The sequence below is a fragment of the Urocampus carinirostris genome, chromosome 13, assembly GCF_059441175.1.
Source record: "Urocampus carinirostris isolate Australia breed hairy pipefish chromosome 13, RoL_Ucar_1.0, whole genome shotgun sequence".
NCBI classification, from domain to species: Eukaryota; Metazoa; Chordata; class Actinopteri; order Syngnathiformes; family Syngnathidae; genus Urocampus; species Urocampus carinirostris.
The window spans coordinates 20,204,323-20,231,603 of record NC_142361.1 but is presented as its reverse complement, the minus strand read 5'-3'; the positions used below and the strand labels follow the sequence as shown (position 1 = coordinate 20,231,603).

At 38.1% G+C, this 27,281-nt stretch overlaps 2 protein-coding genes across 3 annotated transcripts; one reads left to right on the top strand and one right to left on the bottom strand.

The window, feature by feature from the left end:
• Positions 1-593: 593 nt before the first annotated feature.
• sack1ha (scaffolding CK1 anchoring protein Ha) lies at positions 594-12,382 on the bottom strand. Of its 2 annotated transcripts, XM_088351426.1 has the most exons (7): positions 11,994-12,382; positions 10,127-10,170; positions 9,383-9,834; positions 9,140-9,304; positions 6,796-6,920; positions 3,242-6,641; positions 594-3,162 (listed from the first exon to the last, which is right to left on the bottom strand). In XM_088351426.1, exons 3-7 carry the CDS (start codon positions 9,824-9,826, stop codon positions 3,151-3,153), a joined length of 4,146 nt encoding a protein of 1,381 aa, XP_088207552.1. In that variant the 5' UTR covers positions 9,827-9,834; positions 10,127-10,170; positions 11,994-12,382; the 3' UTR covers positions 594-3,150. The 2 variants fall into 2 exon arrangements, with proteins under 2 accessions (XP_088207552.1, XP_088207551.1); XM_088351425.1 differs by lacking the exon at positions 10,127-10,170.
• On the top strand, positions 11,702-26,594 carry LOC148353992 (uncharacterized). Its single transcript, XM_088352003.1, has 6 exons — positions 11,702-11,862; positions 12,170-12,242; positions 22,795-22,855; positions 23,585-23,657; positions 23,740-23,770; positions 26,483-26,594. Exons 1-6 carry the CDS (start codon positions 11,811-11,813, stop codon positions 26,592-26,594), a joined length of 402 nt encoding a protein of 133 aa, XP_088208129.1. The 5' UTR covers positions 11,702-11,810.
• The last annotated feature ends 687 nt before the right edge of the window (positions 26,595-27,281 follow it).

Genomic DNA, 27,281 nt, shown 5'->3' with positions numbered 1-27,281 from the left:
TGCAAGTGTGGAGGTTTGCTGACAGACTGACCAGGAGTGAATGAGAATGACACGCTCAAATAGGAGGAGGACTAATTAGGGAACGAGTGGCAGCTGGGGCTGAAAGGGTGAGTGCTGGTGAGGGCACTTGACAATTCATGACAAACAGACTAGCGTAATTAGAAAGGAAATCTACAGTAACTGTAAGATATTAGCTATTACTACTTATGGAATTAGCCTTTTCAAATTTAGTTTTTTTCTGTGGGCTTGCTGGGAGTGGCTCAGAGTTTGAAACATTCAATTGCTACAATGTCAATTCTTACAATAAAGGTACACCAAAACAAAAAAAACCATCATAATTACTCAGGTCACTTTCAATGCTGCTAAATTATGTTATGTATTATTTACAGTTTTAAAATGGAGGTAGTCATGTAAAGTGTATTCAAAATATTTTTATGCAAAGACACACATAGAGACACTCAAACAAACAAAATCAGGAACACCATTTACAATACCCGAGAGCGAAAATTTGATAATGGACATTTTGAAGGACTTTTATTTTTTTAACATTTAGTCTAAAAGACAACACATGCATTTGAAGTATCCTGAATAGATTTGTTTTAAGTTTGTTTTATTTTACAGGTTTTATAGGTAAGGCACAATTTCAGAAGAAAACAAAGTTTCTCAAAAGTCCAAAGAGGAGAGACAAGTTTGTCGTTTACTCCTAAGCAAACTTCATTATTGTACATGAACAGGCTTTGAGGTCCCTGTATTTTTGAACAATAATAATAGAAATATGAGAGACACATGAAAAAAAAATCAGCAACAGTGTCACAAAGTACACACAAACACGCACACAATAAAACACTTGAAATAAAAATGCACAGAACCAATTCCATATTTTTTTGTAACTTGTTTGATTTGCTTCTTAAAAAAGTGGAGCTTATCTGTTATCTAATACCTTTGTGATAAAACTGACACCAGTTAAACAACAGTAGGAGAAAATACTTAAAAAAGTTCTTACTCTAAAAAAAATGTCCCAAACCACTGGACTATAGACTTGTACGAGGATCACTTGGAGCTGGGCAGAGAGAAAAACACATTTCTTTTTTATTATACTTATTTTTTTATTGTCACGCTACCGTCACACCCCATGTGAACTGCCTTTTAATAAAAGTCAGTGAGGTTCACGCGGGCGGCCGCAGTTGCCTTTCGGGCGTCGCAACAGACACTTTCCAAGCCATAATTGCTCTTATTATTATCGTAGTTTAAGAAAGAGTACAAACATGTTAATGCCATCCTTGGGCCGGGAAAATGTTGTCAGACATTTAACAGGTCTGTGGTATGGAATAGATTTGGGACCAACTCTCTTAATCATTAACTCATTCAATGCCATAATGTATAAATACGTTATGAGAAGCATTATCTTTATCCCAAAACGTAACATAATGTTTTTGTTTTAAAAAAAAAACTACTATAAAAGGGTTATCCCTTCTCATTAGTAAGTATCAAGCCTCTGGGAATGATTTAAGTATGATAAACCACCATTAGATGATCAGATCTTTATCCACACACGAAGCCCACACTTCCTAATGTTGCTTCCTGATTCCAGTGATTCAGAGTGTGTACATGGCAAGTAGGCGTAGTGAAGGAGCGTGGTGAGAATAGCGAAGATATGGATAAGTATGGACAGTCGCTTCAACAGAGCTTTGTTCTTTCAAAAATAGTCCCTTGGTCATCATTGGGGCAGGAAGGAATGACGTTTTGTGACCGAAATCATGTGATCACGTCACTGTAAACATCATGCGCTGAAAGGTTATACAAAGTTCATGCATAAGTTCAGTGATCTTGTAATAGAATATTCTGCAAGCAAAGTGTTTATAGAAAGCATTGTTTAGATATCGGGGGTATAACAAATGCAAGGTAAAAGGCACTGAAGTAAAAGTTCTGCTTGAAATGCATCTTTTCAAAAAAGAAGTTTTCTTGCAAGTTAGTATTTTCAAGAAACTTTGCAATGTTCAAATATTGATTACAAAGTATGCTTTTTCCCCCCTAATGAAACATGTTCAGGCTTTAGATAAGATATGGCCTTTGCCTATACAGTATAGCTACAGATTTTTTTGTAGGCCTTCGAAAATTATTCAAAATGAAAAAAAATGTCTGGCATTTGAGAGAAATGTCTGGCATTGAATGAGTCAAAGGCAATAATTCCATAATGGTATCATGATTATTTTAAGAACTCATCCTAAAATCCCAGGTCCCCTACTTTACCAAATACTTACTTGAGTATACAAGGAGGAAAAAAAAACAACACAAAAATGAGTTTGCTTGTTTAAAAAGAACAAACATTTAGGAACATGACTTCAGCAGAAACGAGTGAGCCCTTTATAGGGAATTTCATCACTCTCCCAACAAGTCACCAATGTGGTAACAGCTTGGTTTGCCCCCAAGTGGTGGGAAAATGTTGGAATAGTGGCTGTAGTTACAGGTCCAACCACTAGATGACAGAAAATATTATAATAATAATAATAATAATAATAATAATAATTTCCTTGTATTGTCATTCTGTGTAACAATGTACACAGAACGAAATGTCGATTGCACCTGACCCGTTGTAGCGAGCCGATGCAGCCGCAGCCAACAGAGGGCGCCGCCGACCACTTTTTAAGTCTTAGGAATGACTTATATAACAACTTCTGTTTCTGACCTAGGCCTATTGTAGCTAGCAAGGATAGAAATGTCTTCTATTTGGAAAGCTACAGTCCATCCAGGCAAATAATGAGAAACCATAGGCTTTACTTTTTCAGCATTTATATTTAACCCCCCCGTGTTATAAAACCAGGAATTGCATGCTTAATATTCAAGGCAGCTTCATTGAGGGCAAATAGTAACTATATATTGTTGGCATTATAGGAATAATGGCATCTCAAATAATCTGTAATCACAAATTGCACTTTACCCAATGTAATTTTAACTTTTCATCACATACACATGCACTGTGAACCGTCTGCTAACGTACCCCATCCTGACTGAACTAATAGCGTTGGAAAAATACAAATGTTACCCTATTGATTTTTTTTTGAATCATGTAAAAATCATAGGTCAGCCTGGCATATCTCTGCTGAAGTTCAGTCTCAAATCTTTTCACTCAGCTTTCACTCTGGATCCCAGTCAAGGAGTCATCTAAAAGCAAGAAAACAAATCATTTGCCAGGCTTACTTTAGTGACATTTGCACAAGAGTGGGAAGAAAAATGTACTTACATCAAAGCGACTGTAAACCTTCCTCTCTTTCCTCATGCATTGGAGTTTCTCAAGCAGCTTGTCACGGTCCTGAGACACCTTTGGCAGTGATCCAATCTCCCTTTCTTTTTCCCTTTTGGCATTTTTGTCGGCTTCATCCTCTTTTTCATCGTCAGTGACAGGTAATTCCTTCGTAGACTCGCTCCGGCTTTGGCTGTTTGCCGAAATCTGTTCTAGCAGCAGCTTGGTATCGTCTCGGAGGTTGCTGCTCGAAAGCACACCGGCAGTTGATGAATGGTAGCGTGACTGGCTTGTCTTCGGATGCTTGGATTGTTGCGACGATTCCGTCTCCTCTGCCGAATATTTATTTTGCCCTGCCGGTTCACTGTCCTCCTTCTCATTTTCGCAAGGCAGATGCAATTTAGAATCTTGGCTGATATCATTTTGAAAGCCTAGGCTATTGCTTGTGAGGGAAAGCTCAAATTCTGATTTGTAGACGTCAGAATGTTCAGAGTTGAGATTTTTGTTGGGCTCGACCGTATCAGATGTAACAACCGAGCTAGGTAACATTGTAATTGTTTTTGTGTCAATTGAATAGTCAATGTCGTCATTAGACACTTGGGTTTCTGTGCTTGTTCTTTCAGTTTGGGAAGGCAAAACAGATGAACATAAATCTGTAACAAGAGTTGAGGATCCATCAAAAGATGAGCGTTGTGTAGAGATGTCACCTTTGTCTAGGCTGGGGAGAGACACCCCAGACTCATCTACTACTGGATTGGTTACAGAGCTGAGGGACTCATATATTGAATTTGGAGCAGATTGCAAAGCTGGCTTCTCATATGCAAAGCCACACAAGGAAAGATAACTTGAACCTGAAGCAGAAACTTGTTTTTGTGAAACGTCTGCTTTGGTCTTTGGGATAGAGGGTAGTTTTTCCTCAGTGGGTTTGGTGGATCCTGGTGTGGTAGCAAGATCACTGACAGACACTTCTAAGTCTATTTTATCAGTAGTTAAAGACTGTATGCTAGATGAGTTTAGGTGAGAGTCAATAGGATTTGATGTGAATTGATGAGTATGAATGAATGGAGGGTTTTCAGAGTTATAGCTTTTTGCATCTTGTTGTACTGTTGTATCGGTCTTGTTTTGACATGTGTCCTGAGTCTGGATGTCAAAAGTAACATTGGTAGATGGAGAGGATGATGTTGATTCCCCTGTTATGGGAGTTAACGACATGAACTCTTTAAAGGTAGACTTAAGAACCGGAGACATGCTTTTATCTGTGCTATACTCAAGCGAGGGAAGATTGGAATGCGTTTCTTTAGTTTGAATGGGTTGAAGGCCAGAGCTCAACTTACTCATGGCAGATTTGTGAAGATCTGAGTCTTCTGTTTTCTCTGAAGATGACGCAGATATTAGTGTTTGGCTCTTCTTTTTGACCTCAGTTGAGGGTCTAAGTTCTTCGGGTTTTGAACTTTGGGAGATAACGGTTAGATCACTGCACTGTAACTCCAGATTGTCTGTCTTGCTAAGTGGATCTGTGGATTGTGTTTTACTTAAATCCTTTGGCAAAACACTCAATGACAATGACTTTGGGGGAGCCATATCATCTTTCATTACGTCATTTGGTGCAGATTTCCCTTTTTCAACACTCACACTGTCTGTTGATGTTTTAATGACGGTCTTAGTTTTTGTCTTTTCAGCTTCTGCAGACTTGGCAGCTTTGCGTTTTGCTGCCATTTCTTTGAAAAAAGCAAGTCGCTTATCGGGATCAGTCATATCCACAGACAACAAGCTTTTGCCTAGAGGTTGACCTGTTTTTACCAAATCAGATTCAGACCGCTTAAGTCTGGACGGTGATGGAGAAACGTTTACTTTTTCAATATCTGGAGGTTTTAATGAATCTTGTTCCTCGAGCTTCTCAGTGCAACTCTTTAAATCTTCCTGTGAAGAATCTTTATCCTCTGGTTTGCAGTTTCCTTCTTGTTTCGACCCTTCTGGCACAGAGCTATCAAATGACTTTAAATAACGACTCCATGCGTAGGAATCTCTAGCAGCTGATCTTCTTTGTCCAAAAGCTTGGGACGCAAATGGTAGTTTTTTCTGCTCGCTCTCGTTTTTGTCATTTTCTTCATCTTGTTGCCCTGCTGAAATCTGCTCCAAAGAGTTGAATATTAAAGAGGATCTTAACCTTGAGCTTCTTGGCAGAGCTGCATTGTACTTTCTCCGAAATGACTCATCCTTTCGAGCATCCGCACTAGATTCCTTTTGTTCTATTTCTTCTGGTTTCTCCCCTTCTGTTGTTGATGATGATTCTGAGGGCGTTGGTGTCAATTTGGTGTCAGCCAACACAGTAAGATTTTCATTTGACAATCTATTTGACTGCTCCGGTTCTACGGCAAGCGCTTTGGCATAGCATGGTAATTGGCTTACTCTCGGAATGGCAGGAATTTTGAACTCTCGTACGTTTGGTATTTTAGGAATTGATGAATCGAGGATGGGAGCTGTAGGCTGTACAGGGTTGGCTGTATCCTCAAAAGGATCTGTTGCCTGAGATGGCGTTAATGGCAGGCTTTCATCTCCTGGATTATCATATGCACTGAGGTAAGAGTTGATTCTCCAGTTCCTTAAACCCCGTTTTACCATGGGGTCTTTTCGATCTTCTTTAGCCTCTTGGAAAAACTGCTTGTCGTCTGTGGGCTGAGTTATACTTGAAGGTAAATCTACAGGAGGTTGTAATTTTTCTGAGACCTGCTCAAAGTCCACATTCCTCGTAGATGTTAAATAGTTAAGCACGGGGTCATAGTTATCAAATGGCTCCATCTCTTGTGGTAAGCCCGGTTCAGAATACTGATCTGAAGAAGGATAGTTTTGGCTCCAAAATTTTTCATGGCCCCGATAATCTCCTTCAGGGCCTGTGCCCACAATCCTCTTCTGCCCTCGCTGAAACAACCTTCCCCGTCCCTCAAAGTCTGGTGTAGGTTGAGTTGGGAATGGGTAATTGTACCTGCCATGAACACCTTCACCATAAATATTGCGCCTCATAGCAGGGTTTTCCATTATGGGAAACCTTGACTGACCGTATATGTCAACAGGTCCATGGAAAGGTTCATTCCTTTTGTGGGGCAACATTCTCCAGTCAGTATCCATTTGGTCTTCATATGGTGGTTTATTCCAATCCTCCATCTGAGACATTTCCATTGATGCCAGTTTTCTGGGCTCTCTGTTCACAAGTGAAGTTCTTCTAACTGGGTACTGCTTTTTTTGTAAAAAGTTAATGTCTTCCATCGCAGCAGGCACGTCAGTCAATAATGGTTGTGACTGAGCAAAGAGAATCCGAAACTCTTCATCAAAGGTTGATACAAGCTGTCCAAGGAAAAGGTGCGCCATACAACGGTGCAGTTTTTCAAAGGACCACATGAAGCTGTACAAAAACAATGAAAATGCGTCAGTCAATGTTCAGTCTTTCAGATTTCACTATACTAAAATATTTAATTTAGAGCATCAAAATATTCTGTAGTGTTATGAACACTTAATTTTCTTTGTTGTTAAGTGGCAGCGGCAGGTAGAAACATTACCTATAGTTCCCACTGAGTACGGCCCTGCAGTCTGTCAGCAAGAAACGATCCATCATTTGACCTTTGAAGGACTTCCCTGAGCGGCAATGATAGGTGATTCCAGATACAGTCCTTACACGAAGAAACTGCAAATGAAATATTGTAGTCCTTACATTTAGATTAAATTAGGGTGACAGTGTGGCCGTATTTCATTGTTCTTAAAATTTTTTGTACCACTTTACAGAAGATTACCTGAAATCTGAGCCCAAAGTAAACTTTACAAGAGTTAATATAGTAACACGTTTGCAGTCATCCCTGAAAGCTGATGGGTTACTTTTGTATTGTATCAAAAAAGAAAGTTGACATCTAGGTTCAATTAAAAAGAAAAAAAAGCACAATTTATGCTATTAACCTTCAAGTAAATAAAAAATCTATGTTTGGTTATTTGCTGCAATGGTATTTCAAATTGCCCTATTATTAAATAAAATTAAGGAATGATGAAAATTGTAAGACATAATTCATCAATTATTATGATCATTTTTTTAATAATATAGAGTTGTCTTACTAACGCTTCACATTGTTGCATGGTGGCTGACTTTAATAAAAGTTTCTAACTCACTAATTCTGAAAAGTGTTAAATAATGCCATCTTGAGTTTGTTTCTATTATCCTCCCCTGTCCAAAAACCTACTTTTGTTTCAGTTTGTTGCACCATTCTTAAGTCACATAAATTGTGAAAATGATATTGTAATGATGGAACCTGTTTTCATTTCTTATATACACATTTCTTATAAACACATTTTTTTGGTTATATTTATCAACATAGTCCTCCTAACCCATACTATTCCATCACTTGAAATACCTCTTTGAAAAATAGAAGCATTAATTTATCTATTTACATATGTATATGTGTAGATATTCAAATCTGAGAATATAAAAATGCCCAACCTTTCATAAATACAGCTCAGTGAGTTAATTTGCCAAGGTGTTCCTGCTTTGCTATTGTTACTGGATTTTTACAACCTTAATTATGCTCCTTGCTCAGACATATGCAACATTGTTGAAGAAGGAGAGGTTCATGTTTTAAAAATGCACTTGTTTTATCTGTACAAATTGTGAATATTTTTAATGTTGTGTAACTATGGCTACTAAAAAGTCAATTATTTTTAATTTACTTTCCAAAGGAACTCCATCCAAGAGTAGAACCTGATCAATTTCACATGTAAGCAACATAGCAGGCAGAATTGATAATGGTACTGCTACAGAGCTGGCAAACATTGAAAATCATATTTCACAATGGATAAAGAGAATTTTTGGACTTGAATATTTTCTCATGATAAGCTTTAGGAATGCCATCTTTTAAGATGAAAGTGTTTTTACATTATTTTTTCATTTAAAAAATAACTGCTAACAACTGAGTAGAGATTATTAACATCTTGATTGTACACTTTTGGTATGATTTAACTTTGTCAAATTTGCAAAAATCGATGTATTTCTAAAAAAAAAAATTCTATACAAAAATTCAAATTGCTTGATTTTTGTAATTTAATTGAAGAGGCGAATTTTGTAATGTGTGATAAACTGGCGTAGTAAACTACCAAAAATTTATTGTATTGGATAGCTCTTCTGCAATTGGCAGTTATGCCATGGGTAAAGGACAGAATACATTTTGAACCAAAAGTGTTAAAAGGCGCTGAGATGACAAACTTGCAGCTTCAGAAATCCCTCGCTATAACTCTTTACGGTTTCGGTACTTCACGGATTTCCATTCTATTTGGCTATTTTTTTTTTTTAAATAAGTGCAAACCAGATGCTATCTCCAACTGCTAGAGGGCAGTGTAGAGTTTGTATAGCATGGTGAGTTGCCCATCCATACATCCATTATGTGCACCACTTATCCTCAGTAGGGTCGCGGGGATGTTGAGATGCTTCAGGTGTAAAACTGCATGTACTCAACTGTTAAGCCAAACCAGTTAGCACGTTCAATGCTAAAAAAGAAAATCTTTTTTCCCAATTCCATGTGAATAAATATGTTGTGTTTAGAAAAATTCCCCTGTCATCCTTAATTTTATAATATGTAGGGTAGTTTACTAAGGTTCTGAAATATACTATGAATTATTAACTGAAATTAAGTTTGCCAGCGTTTTTATTTATCAGTTGAAAGCATATGAATAACCTAAACTGCTTATGTGTAACAACCTGTGAAGCCCTTTGAGACTCTTTGTGATTAAGGGCTAAACAAATAAAAATGACTTGACTTGACTTCATGGATTTCGCCTATCACAGTTTTTTGGAACGTAAACCCCATGATAAATAAGGGACTACTGTAAAACAGAATGTAGAATATATTTTCTTAAAAGACTTACTTGGATACCCTGTAGATTTACCCTACAGTTGGACACCATGTTCAGAAAATGAGTCACATTCTGTTCGTCTAAAAGAATATAGACGGCAACGTTTCTCATGGCAGCATTCAAAATATCGGCAAATATGTCGACATCAGTAAACATATCCATGACTATGGCAATCACCTGTGGGAAATAATATGACAAGTGTGAAAATCCTGTAAGAATCATGTCGTCTATTGCCACAAAAGAACAAAGATCCACCTGCTGAGCATTCTTGATAAGTCGCCGGGCCTGCTCTTTGATGCTCGGCATGTCGGGCTCAGGAGGATTAACCAGAGTGGTCACCTCTGTGGGGCCACCAAAAAGATGCAATTGCGGCCATCCAAGATCCAAACCGGGAGCATCCAGGTCAGAATGGATTGGCCAGTATGTATCCGAGGAGCTGTCTCCTGCATCTTCAAGGAAACTTTGTTCTTGGTAGGTGGTCTGTTGGGGAAGGCGGGCCGAGCTCTGGATGTACTGGATCTCGGGCGCAGCAAGGAAATCCACCACATCTGCCTTTTGGAGAAAATCATAATAGCCATCCAGTTCTTCCTCGATCAGTGCGTCGATTGCCAGGCGGTATTCTTCCCGATAGTGAGGAGGAAGGTAGTTGGGGTGTAGGGGGTTATCCCCGGCTGAAGAACATTGAGAGCGACGTGCCATACTGCAGGCTGAGATGTTGAAGACAAAATAAACACAGTTAATTAAACATGTATTAACAAGGGCTGCCACAAACAATTGATTTAATGATCAATAAATCTGTTCATTAATCGGATAAGATTAAAATATTTCTGTTTCAATCAATGTACTCCAAAGCAGAACATTTATTCAATATATCCTTTTACAAAGCATATTTAAATGAGATTTTAGTAACTAGTTTGGCCAATACTTTGTCAGAAAATGTTATAAAACCATGAATAACTTTCAAAATAAAAAATGAAATCGCCTTTTTTTTGCATTTACCTCCAAAGTCATCTCTTTTAAAATACCCCCAAACCAGCAGTAATCTGTAAAAACAACAATCACACATCCGACCCATATTAGGGAATTTTGAAAAACTTGAACTATATCAATTCGTGATTAATGACTTTCAGTATCAACCTCAGCAAAATGCGTGGGTTCGATTCAATGCAAAGTAATTGTTTTTCCATCATATAAACCAAGTAAGATGAAAATAAATTTATTTTTAAGGTTGAATAATTGAAATTCATGATTTTTGAAGAATTCCAAAAGCAAAATATTATTCAAACATTTATTTTATTTTCAGAATATAGTACTTGAATTTGATAAATATGATAGTCTACTAGTTGTCCGTTATCAAACCTCTAATATTTAACAAAACAAAACCACCGATAAATATTTAAAAAAATACAATTTCTTGGGTACCCTCTGCAAGCCATTTTGAAATGACAACAAATTATCTTTGTGCAATCTATATATCTCATTAATAATCTATAACCCTAGATATCCCTTATTATATAAGTAATATGGCATTAACTCAAATGTTGTGACAACAGGAAAAATACAGTTAACTCCCACGATATGGCACCCCCACCCTGCGATGTTTTGACTGTGCGATATGAAATAAGACGTTTTTTCAGAACCCTCGTTACAACATTTTCCCCACTATACAATATCGGCAACAAATTATTTCGCACTTTGCAGTTTTTGTGCGTATGACTGCGAGTCACACGTCTCAAGGCTCTTTAAGTTGTCTGTTTGCTATTGCGTCACAACATAATGAGGAGAATGATATGCCAACTCCCTCCCACAATGCCTTGATCTGCCTTCATTCGGGTCAGAATCTCATGTACTTTGTAAAGACTTTGAGAATTGGCGAAACAATACCGTATTTTATTTTATTGTGTTCATTCACTGTGGGTCCAAAGACTTGTAGTGAAGTTAAAGGAACAAGATATCAGATGATAACAAAAAAAAACAATAGATATTAAAAAAATAAGAATTAATACCAATTGCTATGGAATATACATGTATATGCAGACAATCTGCCATCTGGAAAATTATGAGGAAAAAGGAGAGAATCAAAGCAACTGAGTTTTCTAAAGTCATGACAAAGTTTTAAACCCGTTTTACTTTTAATTCGCCATCGTACCCCCCCTGCATCCAACCGTTAACACCACTTGACCAGCAAAAAGTCACATCTTACAAAAGGTTAATCCAATTCATTTTCCTTTCCATGTGTATTTACTTACAATGTTATTTAATCATATGCACGTGTATTACACATAAGTAGCATTTACGACATATAATTTGTTATTATGATTTTCGGAACCTATCAGCTCATTACCATCGTATTTTATCCCCCGTTATAAGGCAATTTCACCTTGCAATTTCCACCGTAGAACGGATTAATGTCGTATCCGGGGGTTCTACTGTTACCATTATGGAACCTAATACTGAGTTTCTTTACCGTTCTTCCCAAAAATTACACTTCAACATAAATGAATGAGGGGAGGTGAAATTCCAGTACAAGCGAGTTATGGGTGCGGCTCCTCTCTTTGGCCCAAAAACACGAGTCTCCATTTGAAACTTAACGACCCAAAAAATACACTCACTGCGAAAAACATAATTGAAAACTACGAGAGTCAAATGAAGAAGATCGAAAACTGCTGAAAGTGACGAGCTAATGGCGCTCGCAAGACTCCATGTTCATAACTTTATGTTATGGCGAGTAACAGGTAAAAACAGAACTCACTTTGGGGTGTAAATTTAATTTTGGGCATATGTTACACTTCATAATGTCAAAACTCATAAACATATGTACACCTAAACAAAAACAAACGCGTTGAGCGTTATTGTGTGAACTTACCGAGCTAACTAACGTCAAGTCATCGTCACGGGTCTCGTCGTTTGAAGTCCAAACGGGCCATTTTGCCACATTTGCTTCCGCTAGCTGCGTCGATAGTCGCGCTTCTATTGCAACCGAGACCTGCCAAAAGTGCTCTGACACATCGCTGTTGTTTCTCTTCTTTTCCTGTCACCCAGATAAACCAGTTTGCTGTCACGCTTCAGGCATGCTGACAACGATTATTCAAAGCGAACCGAGAAAAGAACGAGAGTGGGTCTCCACCTCTCCCTCTCTCTCTTTCTCTCCATGTCTCTCTCCCTCACTCGCTCGCTCTGTTTGTTTGTCTCCCTTCCTTTCCTTTCTTCCTGTTTATTTTATCTTCAGTCATTTGATGTTAGTATTTCTCTCTCGTTTCCATGTGTAGTGAGGGTGGAAGGTTGGCTGGTGTATGGGATCGATGCAGTGAAGCGCAGCTAAATCTACAAATAAATTGACTTATATCTTAATCACCCTTTGACTGTCGGACCAAGAAAATAATATAAGCACATAAGCAGAAAAAAAACACATTTTATTGTCTTACTTTAACTCTTAAATTAAGTCCATGTGCTGCTCTTTTTTTAATAGAAGCATCAATAGATAGGTAATCCTTCATTATGAAAAAAAGAAGCCCATGCATTTAGAATAAAATACTGGATGGCTTGACTTGTTTTTAAATTGCTAAGAAGATATGTTTGGTTGGTTGATTGGTTGGTTGGACTAGGGTCATAGGGGCACCATTTCCTGTGGTGTGTCTAGAGCAAGTACAGGCTGGTGGCGCCCATCCCTCTCGAAGTCCAACATGTTTCCACCCGTTTTTTTGGAGAACATATGACTAATTATATTGTTTGGAGCTGAGGTGTGAAGCAATTTAGAATCTTTGGTCTCACTGTCGCCCTCTGCCATGAGGCGAGAGCATTGCATGCCTCACTCTGCATAAATTTAGTCTCAGTATAGTGCTCATAGTGCTTCTTAAAAGAAACAATGGATAGGCAATTCTCTGTTATAAAAAAAAAGTCCATGTACCAAGAAAAATAATTATGGATGGCTTGACTTAATGTTAGTTTCCCTAAAACTAATGCTAATTTTATTTTTAGGCAGAGGTGTATGCCAAATCAGAATCCTTGGTCTCACTATCACCCCCTGCCATGAGGAATTATAATTGCCTGCCTCACTCTGCTTCTGCAGACGCTAGGCTCAGTGTTACATTACATACTGATTGTATTAATAGCATTCATAATGTGAAAATTCAACCATTTGGAAAAAGAAAAATCCCAACATTTTGAGGTGAAATAAGAAAGAACATAAACACTGAAAAAATACAACCACTGTATAGCCTTTTTCATCTTGTATTTCCATGATGGCAGGTGAGGCATTGCATGCATGACTGCATGTCACTGGGATGGATGGATGGGTGAATAATAAATGGATGGATGGAGTGTTTAGTTAAAAAAGTATAAAAATGTTTACTGTAGAACGGCACAAAGGGTGCTCAAGTCTGAAGAAAAATGTTGCCATTCTACTATTTTCATTTCAATTCACAATCAAGGGACTGTATACGATTTTTACTTGTTTCCCCATATGGTAACACTATATAAACGTAAATTTAAGAAATATTGAAATCGGTCTGGTATCAAACATCTCTAACGTAACCAATTTGTAGAAATTTTAACAAGTATTTTATTCAAAGTTAGGCCGGCTTTTACAGACCAAAATGATACCCAAATCTTACAGAAATAACAATAATTCTTACGAGATACCATTAGTTCATAAAAATTCATTTTCCTTGAAAAATAATATCTATATGTTTGCATATATATGCAGATGAGTGTAGCATGGGCATCTAGCTAGAAAACAGGTGAGACAATAGCTAAAAGCCTTACTTGGTACCTTTTCAAATTTGTTATCAACCTGAAAAACAAAACTTTGTATTTTTAACACTTTTCTAAGAGTAGGTTTGACCGTTTCCAAAAGTGGCCTTTTAGAGACGACCAGTTTACAGCAAGAAAACCTTTGCAACTGTGTATTTTCCTTTGGACAAGTTTTTAGACACTTCGAAGGAGTCAATGATTCTTCACACATAAAAATTAATCCTGAGTGGCATTGCACACGTTTATTTTGGGGTCTAATTAAAATACACTGTGTATATCTGCGTATTGTTCTTTAAAGATTTCATTGGCTAACCAATGTGTCAATCATCATTTGACTCGGATACTACTGGCTAAAGGTGTTCAAAATTAAAGGAGGCAATGTGCGTTTTATCAAGACAGGCCCGTGAAACCAGGGTACTCCAGTTAAAATCATTAAAAAAATAACAAAATAGTATTTAGTAAGTACCTATGATTAAATGTCTTTAAAAATAAATATACATTTAAAGTAAAAATGAGGTTTTATTAACTTTTGGTGTGACGTTTCTTCATTTTCTTTATGTTAAGGTTTTTGAGTTTTTCCTTGCCCTCATGTAGGTTTTAGGTCAGGCGATAGGGTAATAATAGTCTGTGGTTTGCAATAATCTGTGGTCTGTGCAGCCCTTTGAGACTCCTGTAATTAAGGGCTAAACAAATAAACATGACTTGACTTGACTTATAGAGTAATGCAGGTTGTGGACCGGAAAGAAAGCCTGCTATTGGCCGAAAGTGGTGTCAATCAAAAGGTCATTGGTTAATGGCTACATTTTTGATGATCTGACATGTCTGCTTGTTTTAAAGAGTAATTGTGGACATAAAACAAATTGATTACAAGAAGGATTGTCAAATGATGCAGGAATGCTTTTAGGCTGATTTTTTTTAATCCTTAGGCATTATTGTGTGTCTTGGATTAAATAATTTTACAACTATGGTTTCACTCGATGGTCCTGGATGTCTCATCTCATCTCATTAGCCGTACCGCTTATCCTCATTAGGGTCGCGGGGGGGCTGGAGCCCATCCCAGCCATCTCCGGGCAGTGGGCAGGGGACACCCTGAACTGGTTGCCAGCCAATCGCAGGGCACACGGGGACAGACAACTCATTCGCTCATTCACACCTAGGGACAATTTGGACCGGCCAATTCACCTGAAATGCATGTTTTTGGAATGTGGGAGGAAACCGGAGTGCCCGGAGAAAACCCACGCAAGCACGGGGAGAACATACAAACTCCACACAGAAAGTCTGGAGCTGGATTTGAACCCACGACAGGTTCCCATGACATGAACTGTGCCGCACAAGCGCTAACCACTGCGCCGCCGTGCTGGTCCTGGATGTAACAAGTTTTATTAATATTTGCAGACAATCATCCCAAGAGCTGACTCACAGGAGACGTAATTGGTGAGATATGCCGGATTTATAGTTTTATGGTATCCTGTTTCAGTCTGTTCGTAATGTTTCTGTGATGAGTGCATTTTGAAATGTCATTGTCGTTTCTTGAATCCCAAGGGTTTAAGCTTTCAATGATATGAGCACGACGTATTTCAGTGAGTGGTGACATCATAAAATCATGACTTTGTTTATCAACAGTCTGGCAGGCCGGCGGAATGTTAAGGAGTATCCCAAAATAATAGTTTTCCCTAACGTTTCATGTTTTCTTGGCAAGTTACTATTCATTCAATTTTAGGTTCCTCATTGTTATAGAAATTACTATTTTGGGAATTTGGGCTAGCAAGTAGCCTTGTGCACCATTTCGGCAATATCTGGTCCTTGTACTTACAAACCGATTCCTGAAGAGTGAGCTAATAATTAATAAAGATCAAAAAATGCACTCATAATTTTTTAGAATTATCTTTATAGCCAAAACCCCTCAAAAATACAGACACTATCTATACTACTCAATACTTGTGTGTCCTTCCTCTTTTGTATTTTATCTACAGTATACTGCTTGTACAATAAAAACCAAGCTACGTTTCTTTTCCCTCTCCTTTTAGAAAGTGAATTTCAATCACGTCGAGAGAATGACGCGTTACCATGGTAGCTTTAGCGTACACAAATGCATGCCTTCGTACAAAAGCAATTAATTACCGGAGTGGTGATCAAACCCACAAACTGAAAGCCAATGCAGCACTTTTAGAATGTTGCAGTGCTTATATACTCACAGATAAACTTCATACAACACCATATAAAACAAAAACTATTAACTAAAGGCATCGTGTACAGCACAAATCAACAGCAAAATGAATAGGCTTTGTACAAACAACAAGCACACACACACACACACACACACACACACACACACAACCACACACACGTACACACACACAACCTGTCAACCTTAAATGTCTTTTCTTTTCATGCAACATAAACAATTACAACAACGGCTACCATCTGACCCAAGGTAATGTGTCTTCCATGATTAAACATTTTGGAACTCAGCACCCAAAAGATTAACGGACTTGTCTGCATGTTTTGCTGAAGCCGTAGAAGGACTGAGAGCGTGGAAGCAAATCTTGTGATGCTGTTTATGAGTTTTGCACCAACCTCACACCTAAAATAGCCATGCCTTGTGATGGGCGATGAGGTAACTACAGTAAAGGAAGTGATGCAAGCGATGGGCAGAAGTGAATTTTGGAGACAATCCGGCATTGTTCCTTCCAAGCAACACCCAAAGCATACGGAGGAGTTATATATGGGGGGAGGCGGACTTAAGTGAATGTTTAAAGATAGTTGTTGGGTTACATACCAAGGTTGCACTATTGTAACCTCTCTGGCGTTGAAAGAAGCATGCATTTGGTATTTATCAATGACTTGGTGGTAACTCCTCCATTCATAAAATCTTTATGTGTAGCAACATATGTGGATAATATACATCATCAACTTGAATGAGGAAGTGGATGAGCATTAAATTCAGCAAAAGGTATATATTGTGCCAGTGGATGTTGGATTGGCAGAAAATGCAATGCTACTTCAATGTTATTCCACCAATGTGCCGATGAACAATGTGTGCCATGAGACCTTGTCTCATGTGGCAAAGAAAATTTCCCAAGTTTATCTTTGCAAAAAAACAAGCATTGTGTCATGATTACTCATCACACTCACCTGTGCCCGCTCGTTTGGTGCCAGCTGCTTCTGGTTACCTGATCGGTTCCCCGTCCTACTTAAGCTCAGTCCTTTCACTTGCCTGTTGTCAGTCCGTCAGCGAACCTCTGTTTTTACAAGGCAAGCATTTTTTACTCTGATTCCCGTCGGTCCCGTTTTGTCACCCGTTTTCCATTCGTCCGTTCGTGATTTTCCTGTTTGCCTCCTGCTACGACCTGTTTTTTTGACCCCTACCACGTTTAAACTTCTGTCCCGGCTAAAGACCAGTTTTTTTACCCCGAACACGTTCTGATCTCCCGTCCCGGTTAAGTACCGTATTTTCCGCACTATAGGGCGCACCGGGTTATAGGGCGCACCGGGTTATAGGGCGCACCCCCAAAAAATAGTTTTTGGTCCTATATCTTCCATACATAAGGCGCACCGGATTATAAGGAGCTACAATGGGAACATTGACAAAACAGTCAGATAGTTCAGTCAAACTTATTACCCCCTTAACATTCCGAAAGCTTGCAAAGAAGCAAATATGCGGATGCGGTGTCCGTACGATGTCACTCAAATGCATCGTTCCAAATATCATTCGGAAGGTTAAAGTCTTGGGATTCAAGAAATGCCAACCATTCCTTAGTTTCTATTTTCTTTTTCGCTCACAACTTTACTGTTACCCTTTACCTCCGAATAACTTTATCCATTAGTGATCGATTCAAATGATGATTGACACATTGGCTGGGAAATGAAACGCCGGCATATGTATCCCAGCATACACCGCGGGCCACATCACATACGAGGAAAAATCTAGTCGGTGGCTGCTTGCCTTTGTTGCGAGACCTTGCGACTTAATATTGATCCATATATAAGGCGCACTGTATTATAAGGCGCATGGTCAGTTTTTGAAAAAAATAAAGGCTTTTAGGTGCGCCTTATAGTGTGAGTAACATTACGCATCTGGGTCCTACTTTTGTTCTGGTTGTGACACATTGGTCGTTATCTTCGCTTTCTTCCAGCTATTAGCCACGTAACTAACATCCATATAAGTAGTCACAGCAAATTACTTTTTATTGTTATATACTAACGTAGTATATCTAAGATATTTATTTGTTTGATGAAGCTGTTTATAATTGCCCTGCAAAAGATGAGGAAATATATTTAAGATATTGTCTCGAAAAGTTTGATAAACACTGAGCAACTGTTTCTGACACAAGGCTGCTGCAAAAGATTATCCAATCCTGCCTAATTTTCCTGAGATATTATTCTTTTTGATAGTATTTCTTCATTTGTCTATGCTCATGACATATAATGACGGACGAAACAAATAAATCAGAGGTGTCCAAACCATGGACTAGAAACCATTTGAGGTCCATCGACCATTATTCAACAGCTAACATGTTATACTAAATAAAATAAAGTCCCCTAATACTATTACCGTAAATTCCGGACTACAAGCCGCTACTTTTTTCCCAAACATTCAACCCTATTCAGTGATGCGGCCAATTTATGTAATTTTTCTAACAGCCGCCAGCGGCGCTCGAGTACAAAAGGTAAGATTTAGACCGGTGGAATATATGCGCCGAGGAAGACTACAACTTCTTAGCTTGTGCACAATTTAAATTAGCGTGGACATATCCTCACCAGCAAAATTGCAATAAGAAAGGCATATGACGCAGCTTTCAAGCTAAATGCAATCGAGCAGTCCGATAAAGAAGGAAACAGAGTTACTGCACGTATATCTTGCTTTGCGAGTGTGCTGCTAGCGTGTTTTTGAAAAGGCGAGCATGGGACGACGTCTATATGACAAAGTCTCTTCCCATACTGGGGAAGACAACTTCATTGACGTCAGTTATAAGGAGGAAGATGAGGACGGTTTACCTTGATTTCGACAAGTACTGAAAATTTCTTTAAACAGACTCGTTTACTGTGTTGCGAGCGTGTTGCTAGTAGCGTTTTTCTACCCCTCACAGGCACGGTTTGGGATGAAAGTTATAATATTATTATTAAAGCTTTGAAAACTCTCTCGGTGTACCGTCTTTCTTTGTAAATATGTGTAACCATGTATAATATGTATTTGCAACTGTATATTTTTGTAATGTATTTATTTTAGAGACTTATTCTGATATGTTTTCCACGGGCGAATCAAAAACGGGGGCTGATGGGAAGTGGAGTAAAGGTGAGAAGTGTTTGTGGACGCAGCGGACAAAAGTGGATATATATTTTTCCCACCCTTACCTTTGGAAACATTCATGTTTTTCACCTTGGAGTATTTTCAACGGGATCCGGACTCTGCAGGTTTGCATCAAACCTTAAGTACCGGTATCAATTTCCGTTAACTTTGCCGGCTGTGGTTTTTGGACTGAGTACTTTATATGCAGTTACAAACGCGGGTCAGGTTTGGGTTAATTTTGTGATTGTGTTACATGTCTTAATGTGGGCGCATGCGGCTGATGTGCAGGTGCGACAAAATCGGTTTTCCTCTTAAAATGTGGTCGGTGCGGCTTATAATCAGGTGCGCTCTATAGTCCGTCTATAGTCTATAGTTTACGGTAATACTCTTGAATTATTTCTTGTCTCATTCGGAACTAAGTTTATAAAACTCAACATTGCTTTCTATTAACAAACTAAACGGGTTATGACTTCAAATACAGTACTCTACTGACAACAGTTTATAATTCTAGAACGATTTCAAGGTTAGGTTTCCGCATATTTGATTGGGATATCAACTGTGGTTTTAAGCATGGCTGAGTACAAATATCCGACTTAGGGTTGGTGTTTTACTGTAAGTGCCTTTTAAGTATCTTTAAAATGATCGGGTGATTGTTGCTGCTGTAAAAAAGCAACTTTAAAATATAAAATATAGCATCGATCAAGTCCTCCTAGGCACTGTGCTCCTACAGTTTTACGCATTTACTCGTGATATGGACTTTGTTTTCACTTTCTGTTAAACCTTTTTTTAAATTTAAAAACAGCTTCCGTAGTGCAATAGTTAGTGCATTTGTCTAACATGCGAAAGGTCTCTGATTTGAGACTGGGTGGAAACATATGTTGGCCTTGAGAGGAATGTGTTCCACCAGGCTGTACTTTCCCAACACACCACAGGAGATGGGGCCCCTGTAATCCAGGTGGTTAAGGGAGCCAACCATAAAAGAAGAAGTGGTATTGTACATTGTACAGTATGTACAATGTTCAAAGTCCATATTTATTGTAGGAAATGCAACCCTTGTAACCAAAAGAGAAAAGGAAATCCAGTGGGTGAAACATTCATTACTGGGGTGAAACCTTTTAAAGCAACAACACAGCAGGCCTCCTGGAGGAGATGTGCTCAGATGGAGAGAGGAACATACAAGGATGAATGAGCACAGCTGAGTCCCTTTCAATGATACCTAGAGACATGGATGAGTTGGAGCCAAAGCCAGTCCACTTTTGGCAAGATTCCAGGTATCTTAAAGCTGCAGTTTCGGGGTATCCCATAGATTGCAGGGCGCATAGAGAGTCATTCACAGTTTGGATCACAGCCAAGGGGCAATCAGCCATTCTGAAAAAGACAGACGTCCCAAAAACGTCACCAAACTAGTCAGAAGTGATAATAATGGCAATAATCCCAAAACTGACACACTATAAATACTGTTATGTCACCATACAAAAAACAACAACACATCTATTAAAAAGTAAAGACTTATTTTGATTAGTGCAGCTAGTGGCTTCCTGGAGGAGCTGAATATTAATTTGATATATTTTAGTAACCTATGTTTAGGACCCATACTAATTGCCAGATGTACTGTAGGATATTTTCATGAGTTGTTGTGCGTGTTCCCAATTATGAACTCACTTAATTTGCAATTACTTGAATCAAGAATACATCTGGAATGACTGCTCAAGCCTATTTCTTTTCACATCCAGAACACACAATTCTAAACACAATATATACTGTAAATCAGTGACATGCAGTGTAATTCTTGGCTAGTGAGGCACAGTCATTTTACTAATAAATTAACTTACATCTTACTAATCATTTCCTTGGCAGAGCAAGAAAATAATATATGAACTATTGCATAGAAAAACATTCTATTGTTTTATCTTGACTTATAAATGAAGTGAATTCATTGCTCCTTTTGTATAAAAGTGTCAATAGATAAATAATCCTCCATTATAAAAAAATCCATGCAACAAGAAACGAATTTACTGTATGGCTTGACTTGCTTACTAATACTCTCACTAGTTCTATTGTTTGGGGCTGAGATGTGCGCCAAATCTGAATCTTTGGTCTTAATATCACCTGTTGCCATGAGGCAATAGAATTGCGCGCTTCACTCTGCATCTGCAGACGTCCAGCACAATACAATGGTACCTCTACTTACAAATTGTATCCGTTCTGGCAGTACCTTTGTAACCTGAAACATTTGTAAGTAGTCCATTACGGGCCACGCAAAAGTATGATATTTTTTTTTAATTAATCGTAAAAGAACATCAGCACATGAAACAAATACATGTAAAAATGAGATCAACGCACAACAACCATAACATGAGAGGCACATGATGTAAAAAATAAAATGAGAAATAAAGGAAACAATGATTATATCAATTTACCTTTTAACTTTAACAGGAGACTCGAAGAGCATGTCGGGATTTATGCATATACCCCGATTTGCCAAGTAGAACTCTGGGAGCGGCGAATGGCAGCACGTACTGTACTGTATTTTTGACTTTGTACCCTGAAACACCTTTGTAACTAGAGGCAATATGTGCCGTTCAGGCCCTTTGTAACCTGAAACGCTTGTATGTAGAGACATTTGTAAGTAGATGTACTGCTGTAATCCATTGCATAATACTTGCAATAATAATATTCATAATTTAAAGTGAACATTTTCAAATTATGAAAGAATGTGAAGCTTCATCAAAATGTGAAGTCAAATGACAAAGAACTTTAACACTGAATAAATATAAACATTTAAATTTTTTCAAATTTATATTTCACTCATGACAGGTGAGGCAGTGCCTCATCTGCCTCTCCTTATTGAATGTCACTGCTGTAAATACACATCTTTGAATGGAAATACAACTGAATCTCTGTGATTGGAGAGGCCAAAACAAATGCTACATAAGATTGGAGTTCTACAATATTTCATATAAGACACAACTACCTTCTATGAATGATGTGATCAAGTATTTCACAAAAGAACCTTGCAGTGATTACTCAGGTAAAAATCACCTTACTCAGATTTTAAAAATTCACGCGAAACCACATCACACTGCGGGGGTTATGGAATGTATTTCAACCATGCATCCGTCACAGCGGCATGAAGGTGTGGAATGATCCTAGGTAACACATGTCTTACCTGCTTTTTCATCAGTGAGGAGGCAAACGATTACACAATTCATTTATGTGATCCAGCTAACTTTTACTATACTAAACACACTTATGTGGGACTTTTTATTTTTCACCTTTGTAAAGTCGAAATCATAGAAAACGTTATTCTGGATTATCGTTCCCACATGTGGCGACACGTCAAAGGTGCGGCCTCTCCATAAGAGAAAAAAAGAGAAGAATACATAGCTGTAAGCATTAGGAAAAGGGGAGAGGGGTTAATCCAGTCAATATTAAACACTCACAGACTTCCTTATCTTGAATTTTTTTCAAAGGTAAACAACACTGAACTTAATGTAAAAACAAAGAGGGGTTCATCATGACGTCATAATGTCTGCCTGACCACAAAAAATCTATAGCATGAATTTGAGTGTGATGTCTTCCTTGCATTTTCCTTGACTTTTGTTCCATTGTATTGTTTCTCAAGGGACATCCTTTGGATACATCCGTTTTCCTGGATGTTCCTTCCTAAGCTACGTCAAAGACAGGTACAGGATGCTCTTCATTTCCTTCCCATACAAATTTAATGAAAAACTATTCAAACATTTTCTATACCGTTCGTTTGGCTCCCGGGGTCATCAACCTTTTTGAAGCTAAGAGCTGATTGCCGTCTTACCAATTCTATCAAGCATTTTAACACGACACAAACACGTTTGTACTCCTCACCTGGTTGCCGCCACACATGCTTTAGACCAATGGTTCCCACATTTTTGCAGGAAATAATAAGTTTTAAAAAAATCAAGAAAATTGGCACAGTTTAAAAGATAAAATGTACGCACTAAAAATAACCCACATCAAACAAAGTAAACACCAACAAAAATCAATTGTGCACATTATAAAATGGTAAAGATTGCACACTAAAATAATCCACCTATGTTTAAGGCTGTAAACATGACATGTCTGCAATTAGTGTAATATAAAATTTACTGCAGCATGTTCATCAGTGCAAGATATGTATTCCAGTATGAATTCAAAACCACCATTCCTGCTAACTTATGATCACTACTGCTACAACTATTTGTTACTCTTATCATAACATTTCACTTATTAACTTGCATGAATAAAAAGTGTTACCTCTAATCGCTAATGCAGTCCAGTCCAATTGTCGATGCACCGTCTTCGTCTTTTACATGTAATCCTTTTTGAAATGCCTTGTATTTTAATATGTGATCATTTTTAAGGTGCTGGTACAAATGACTTGTGTTTCCTCAACCTAGCGACTATGCGAAAGCAAATTCTGCAACGGACGTTTTCTTCTGTTCCCCGTCCGCTTCATCAAAGCCAAAAAAGGTCCAAACAAGTGGTGAACCGCCCTTCTTCAGTATAAGCTTCATTTTCTTCTCGTTTGTTGAGTCTGGGACTATGTTTACAGAGTCCGGCATGACACTCAATGAGCTCACACGGTGGGTGTGGCATAGTGTGGTGCTTACAAACTTTGAATTGTGTTTATTGTATTGTGCTATTAATAAAACTTACCTCTGATTTGTCTGTGATTTTAAACTCGAACAGGAACAATTGTGGTTGACCAAAACTCCATCACTCACTAAAAAACCTTAAAAAAAACGCAGTGCTCTGCGGTTTCACAACTGCACTACGTCACATTGCGATGTCGATTTGATTTCGGTTAATCGTGCAGCCCTAAAGTGTGGTGTACAAATAAACATTCAAACTTCTGACTTCCCCCTTCTTCCTCACCGCCCCCCCAGATCCGCCCACTTTGGGAACACTAATATACCTTTATTAATTTATTAATGTAAAGTTTACACCATCTGAGCCAAATCAATTAATCTTTGTCTCATCGACCATGGCCTTTGTTTACATACTTCTTTTCATTGTGTCAAAGCGATGCTTCTTCAGTGATGCTCTTTTAAATATAATAATGAAATCTCTGCAGAAATGTGAGGGGTGTACTAGCTTTTGTGACATACTGCGTTCTGGGGATGTATTATGTTTCAGGCATAATAATTGAATGTGCGGTAATGTCAACCATTGGCATGTACTGTATGTAGATCTGACAACCTACAGTTCTTGTACCTTACCTGCAGCACACCTTTTACCGCAACATGGATTAACATGACTGAGTGAGCACAACAAATGTAACAAGATCATTTGTAACAGTTCAAAATGTCTTCTTTCATACTTTGAGTGACCTTTCAGGTTATGCAAAGCATCTGCCGGAGGCTTGTTTATTGACTGTACTGAAACTAAGGCAATAAACGCCGCTTAACAAGCTACGGAAGCAGCGGCATGCGCCGAGTTGCCATTCAAAGTGATCCCATGGAATGCCGGAGTACTGTTTCTTTAAGACGGAGCTACTAAAATGCACATGTCGAGAGGCCGACCAGAACGCAAGGTCCTACATGAAAAATGCACTTCAAGCTGAATTTTAATAAGTCCCATAGGTAATTATTACCTTTTATGGCAACAAAGCTACAATCTTAACATGCTTCACTGAAATTAGGCCATATTTACTACACGGTGTATAGAAGTCTGCATGGTGGGTGACTAGTGAGCATGTCTCCCTCACAGGTTAGAGGTCTGGTTCTCAATATAGCTTATATAGGTTCATAGTCTCTTTCTAGGAAATTGGATTTCTAACAGGCATGAGAAATCAATGACATGATCATTGTCTTTAAAAACAATTTTGTAGTGGTTGACTGTGCTTATTTCAACCGTACTTCTAATAATCCCAACCCTGTAATTACATAATAATAACATTGTAACAACATAGTAATAACACAAGTTACTATTTCACAAAATAATTTTAAACTATTAGCCTTTCTCTCTAATCAGTAACAAAAAAGTAGCTCTAATGTTGAAAAAAGGTTGGCGACCACTGACGTAGATAGACTGTTTAGAACAGGGATGTCAAACTCGTTTTAACTCGAAGGCCACACGAAAGAACAAACATTCTCTCGGGGGGCGGACTTGAGGAGAAAGAAAAAAGAAAGAAAGAAATAGGAGAAAGAGAGGGACTGAAAAAGAGAGAGTGTGGGACAAGGAAAGAGAGCAAGAGAGAGAAGAAGAGAGAGTGCAAGAACTTGAGAAACAAAAGAGATTAATTGTGAATACAACATCCATTGCAGCCTGCTAATCCTGGAAAGGAGGATTACCTCATGTGCGGTCCCTTCTCAAGGTTTCTTCATTTTCCTCATGTTGAGGTTTTTGAGTTTTTCCTTGCCCTCGTGTAGGTTTTAGGTCAGGGGATGGTGTAAAATAGTCTGTAGTTTGCAATAATCTGTGGTCTGTGCAGCCCTTTGAGACTCGTTGTGATTAAGGGCTAAACATGACTTGACTTGACTATCATGCAAGCCCCTAAAATCCACATCTAGGCTTTTATTATCTAACTAGACGATGATGAAATGCTCAAGTAGTGACTTTCTTATGACTTATTTGATGGAAGAGTTCACAAAAGTTGGCTTTACAAATGTCTGCCTAAACGGATTTCTCAACTACGCCTCTCCCACGGGGGGCCTCATTACAGAGTTTATTCTGATAAGGTCATCCTGCTGCATGACAAAGTTCAACAAGCCCCTTAGCACTTAATGTAATTTTGGCCTTTGTTTGAAAAAAAGAAAAATAAGATTACTTAAAATCTCTTCTGTTTTTATTTTTTATTTTGCCCCCAACATCGTTTATAACATGTGATTATTTTATCAACAAGAATAAATAAAAATATTTGAGCAGCAACTGCTTCTCCAAAATAAAATTTGTAACTTCATATTTGAGGAAACTGTTCTTTTTTGTTTACAGTACATGAAACCATTACTGGAAACCAAAGCCATTCTCTACAGTGTAAACCCACACCTTGTAGTTTTTCAGGCATATACAGTATAAGGTTAAGTAATCGTCATTTAAACGATTGTTTACAAGTTCTTTTCTAAGATTTTCTGTAGTATTTATCAAGTATTTGAATTCCCAGTTTGAGTTGCACAACATTGAACTTTGCTGTTCCACTTTTCATGTTGGTGCTTGTAATGCGGGTTCCAATTGTTTATTTATTCAGAAATTCAATGATTGCGTCAATTTATTTAATTTGTATTTGCTTTGTAACTTCCCCCTCTGTGATTTAGGATCTGGTATGAGTATTTTCACACGTCTCTGCTCGTCTGAAGAGCTGGATCACTCTTTACACCGAAAAACAACAGAGACCAGAGGATAAAGGTGCTGTATCTGAGTCAAGATCAGGAGTCTTCTCCTGCTGATGGTAACTATGGAAACCAGTGATATCTGTTTCGTGTGGGCGAGCACATTACCTACATTCCCAAAAAATGGCCTGGAAAGGTATGGGCGTCACAAAGCTGTACTTGCCCAAGACTCACCACAAGGAACTGTGAACCTTCAACCTCCATGGTCTAAAAGGGGCTTGCCAACCTTCATTCAAATGCATACCTGTCAACCTGTATGGTTTTGCCGTACAAAGTAAGTTTATTATGCATTTTAAGACGTGTACAACGTACAAGAAAATCTGTACGGAAAAACGCAAATTTCTTAATTATGGGTACCATCCGGTATACATCGACTATCACGAAACGGCAAATCCATCAAGTCAAACGAGTTCGCCGCGGAAGCCTCTATCTCGGTATCGTTTTTTTTCCGTTGCAAACGAAGCGAGCGGTTTGATGTAGTGAAAGGAAGTCCGTCTCTTTTCAGAGAACCGGCTTTTTCGGCTCAACTCATTAAAGAGAGCCAGCTCTCAAACACACTTGCTTTGATGCATTAGATAACGAATTATTGTGTTGTATAAAGAAGTTAAGAAAATAAGGAAGTATAAAAAGAGAAAATGAAAAAAGACAGGTTTGTGGTTATCTCTTTAATCAGTATATTACCAACAATAATCTAATGCAGAAAATGAATTCATAATTTGAATAAGAAAATGTATTATTTTACTTAATTATATTTGCATGTATTTTT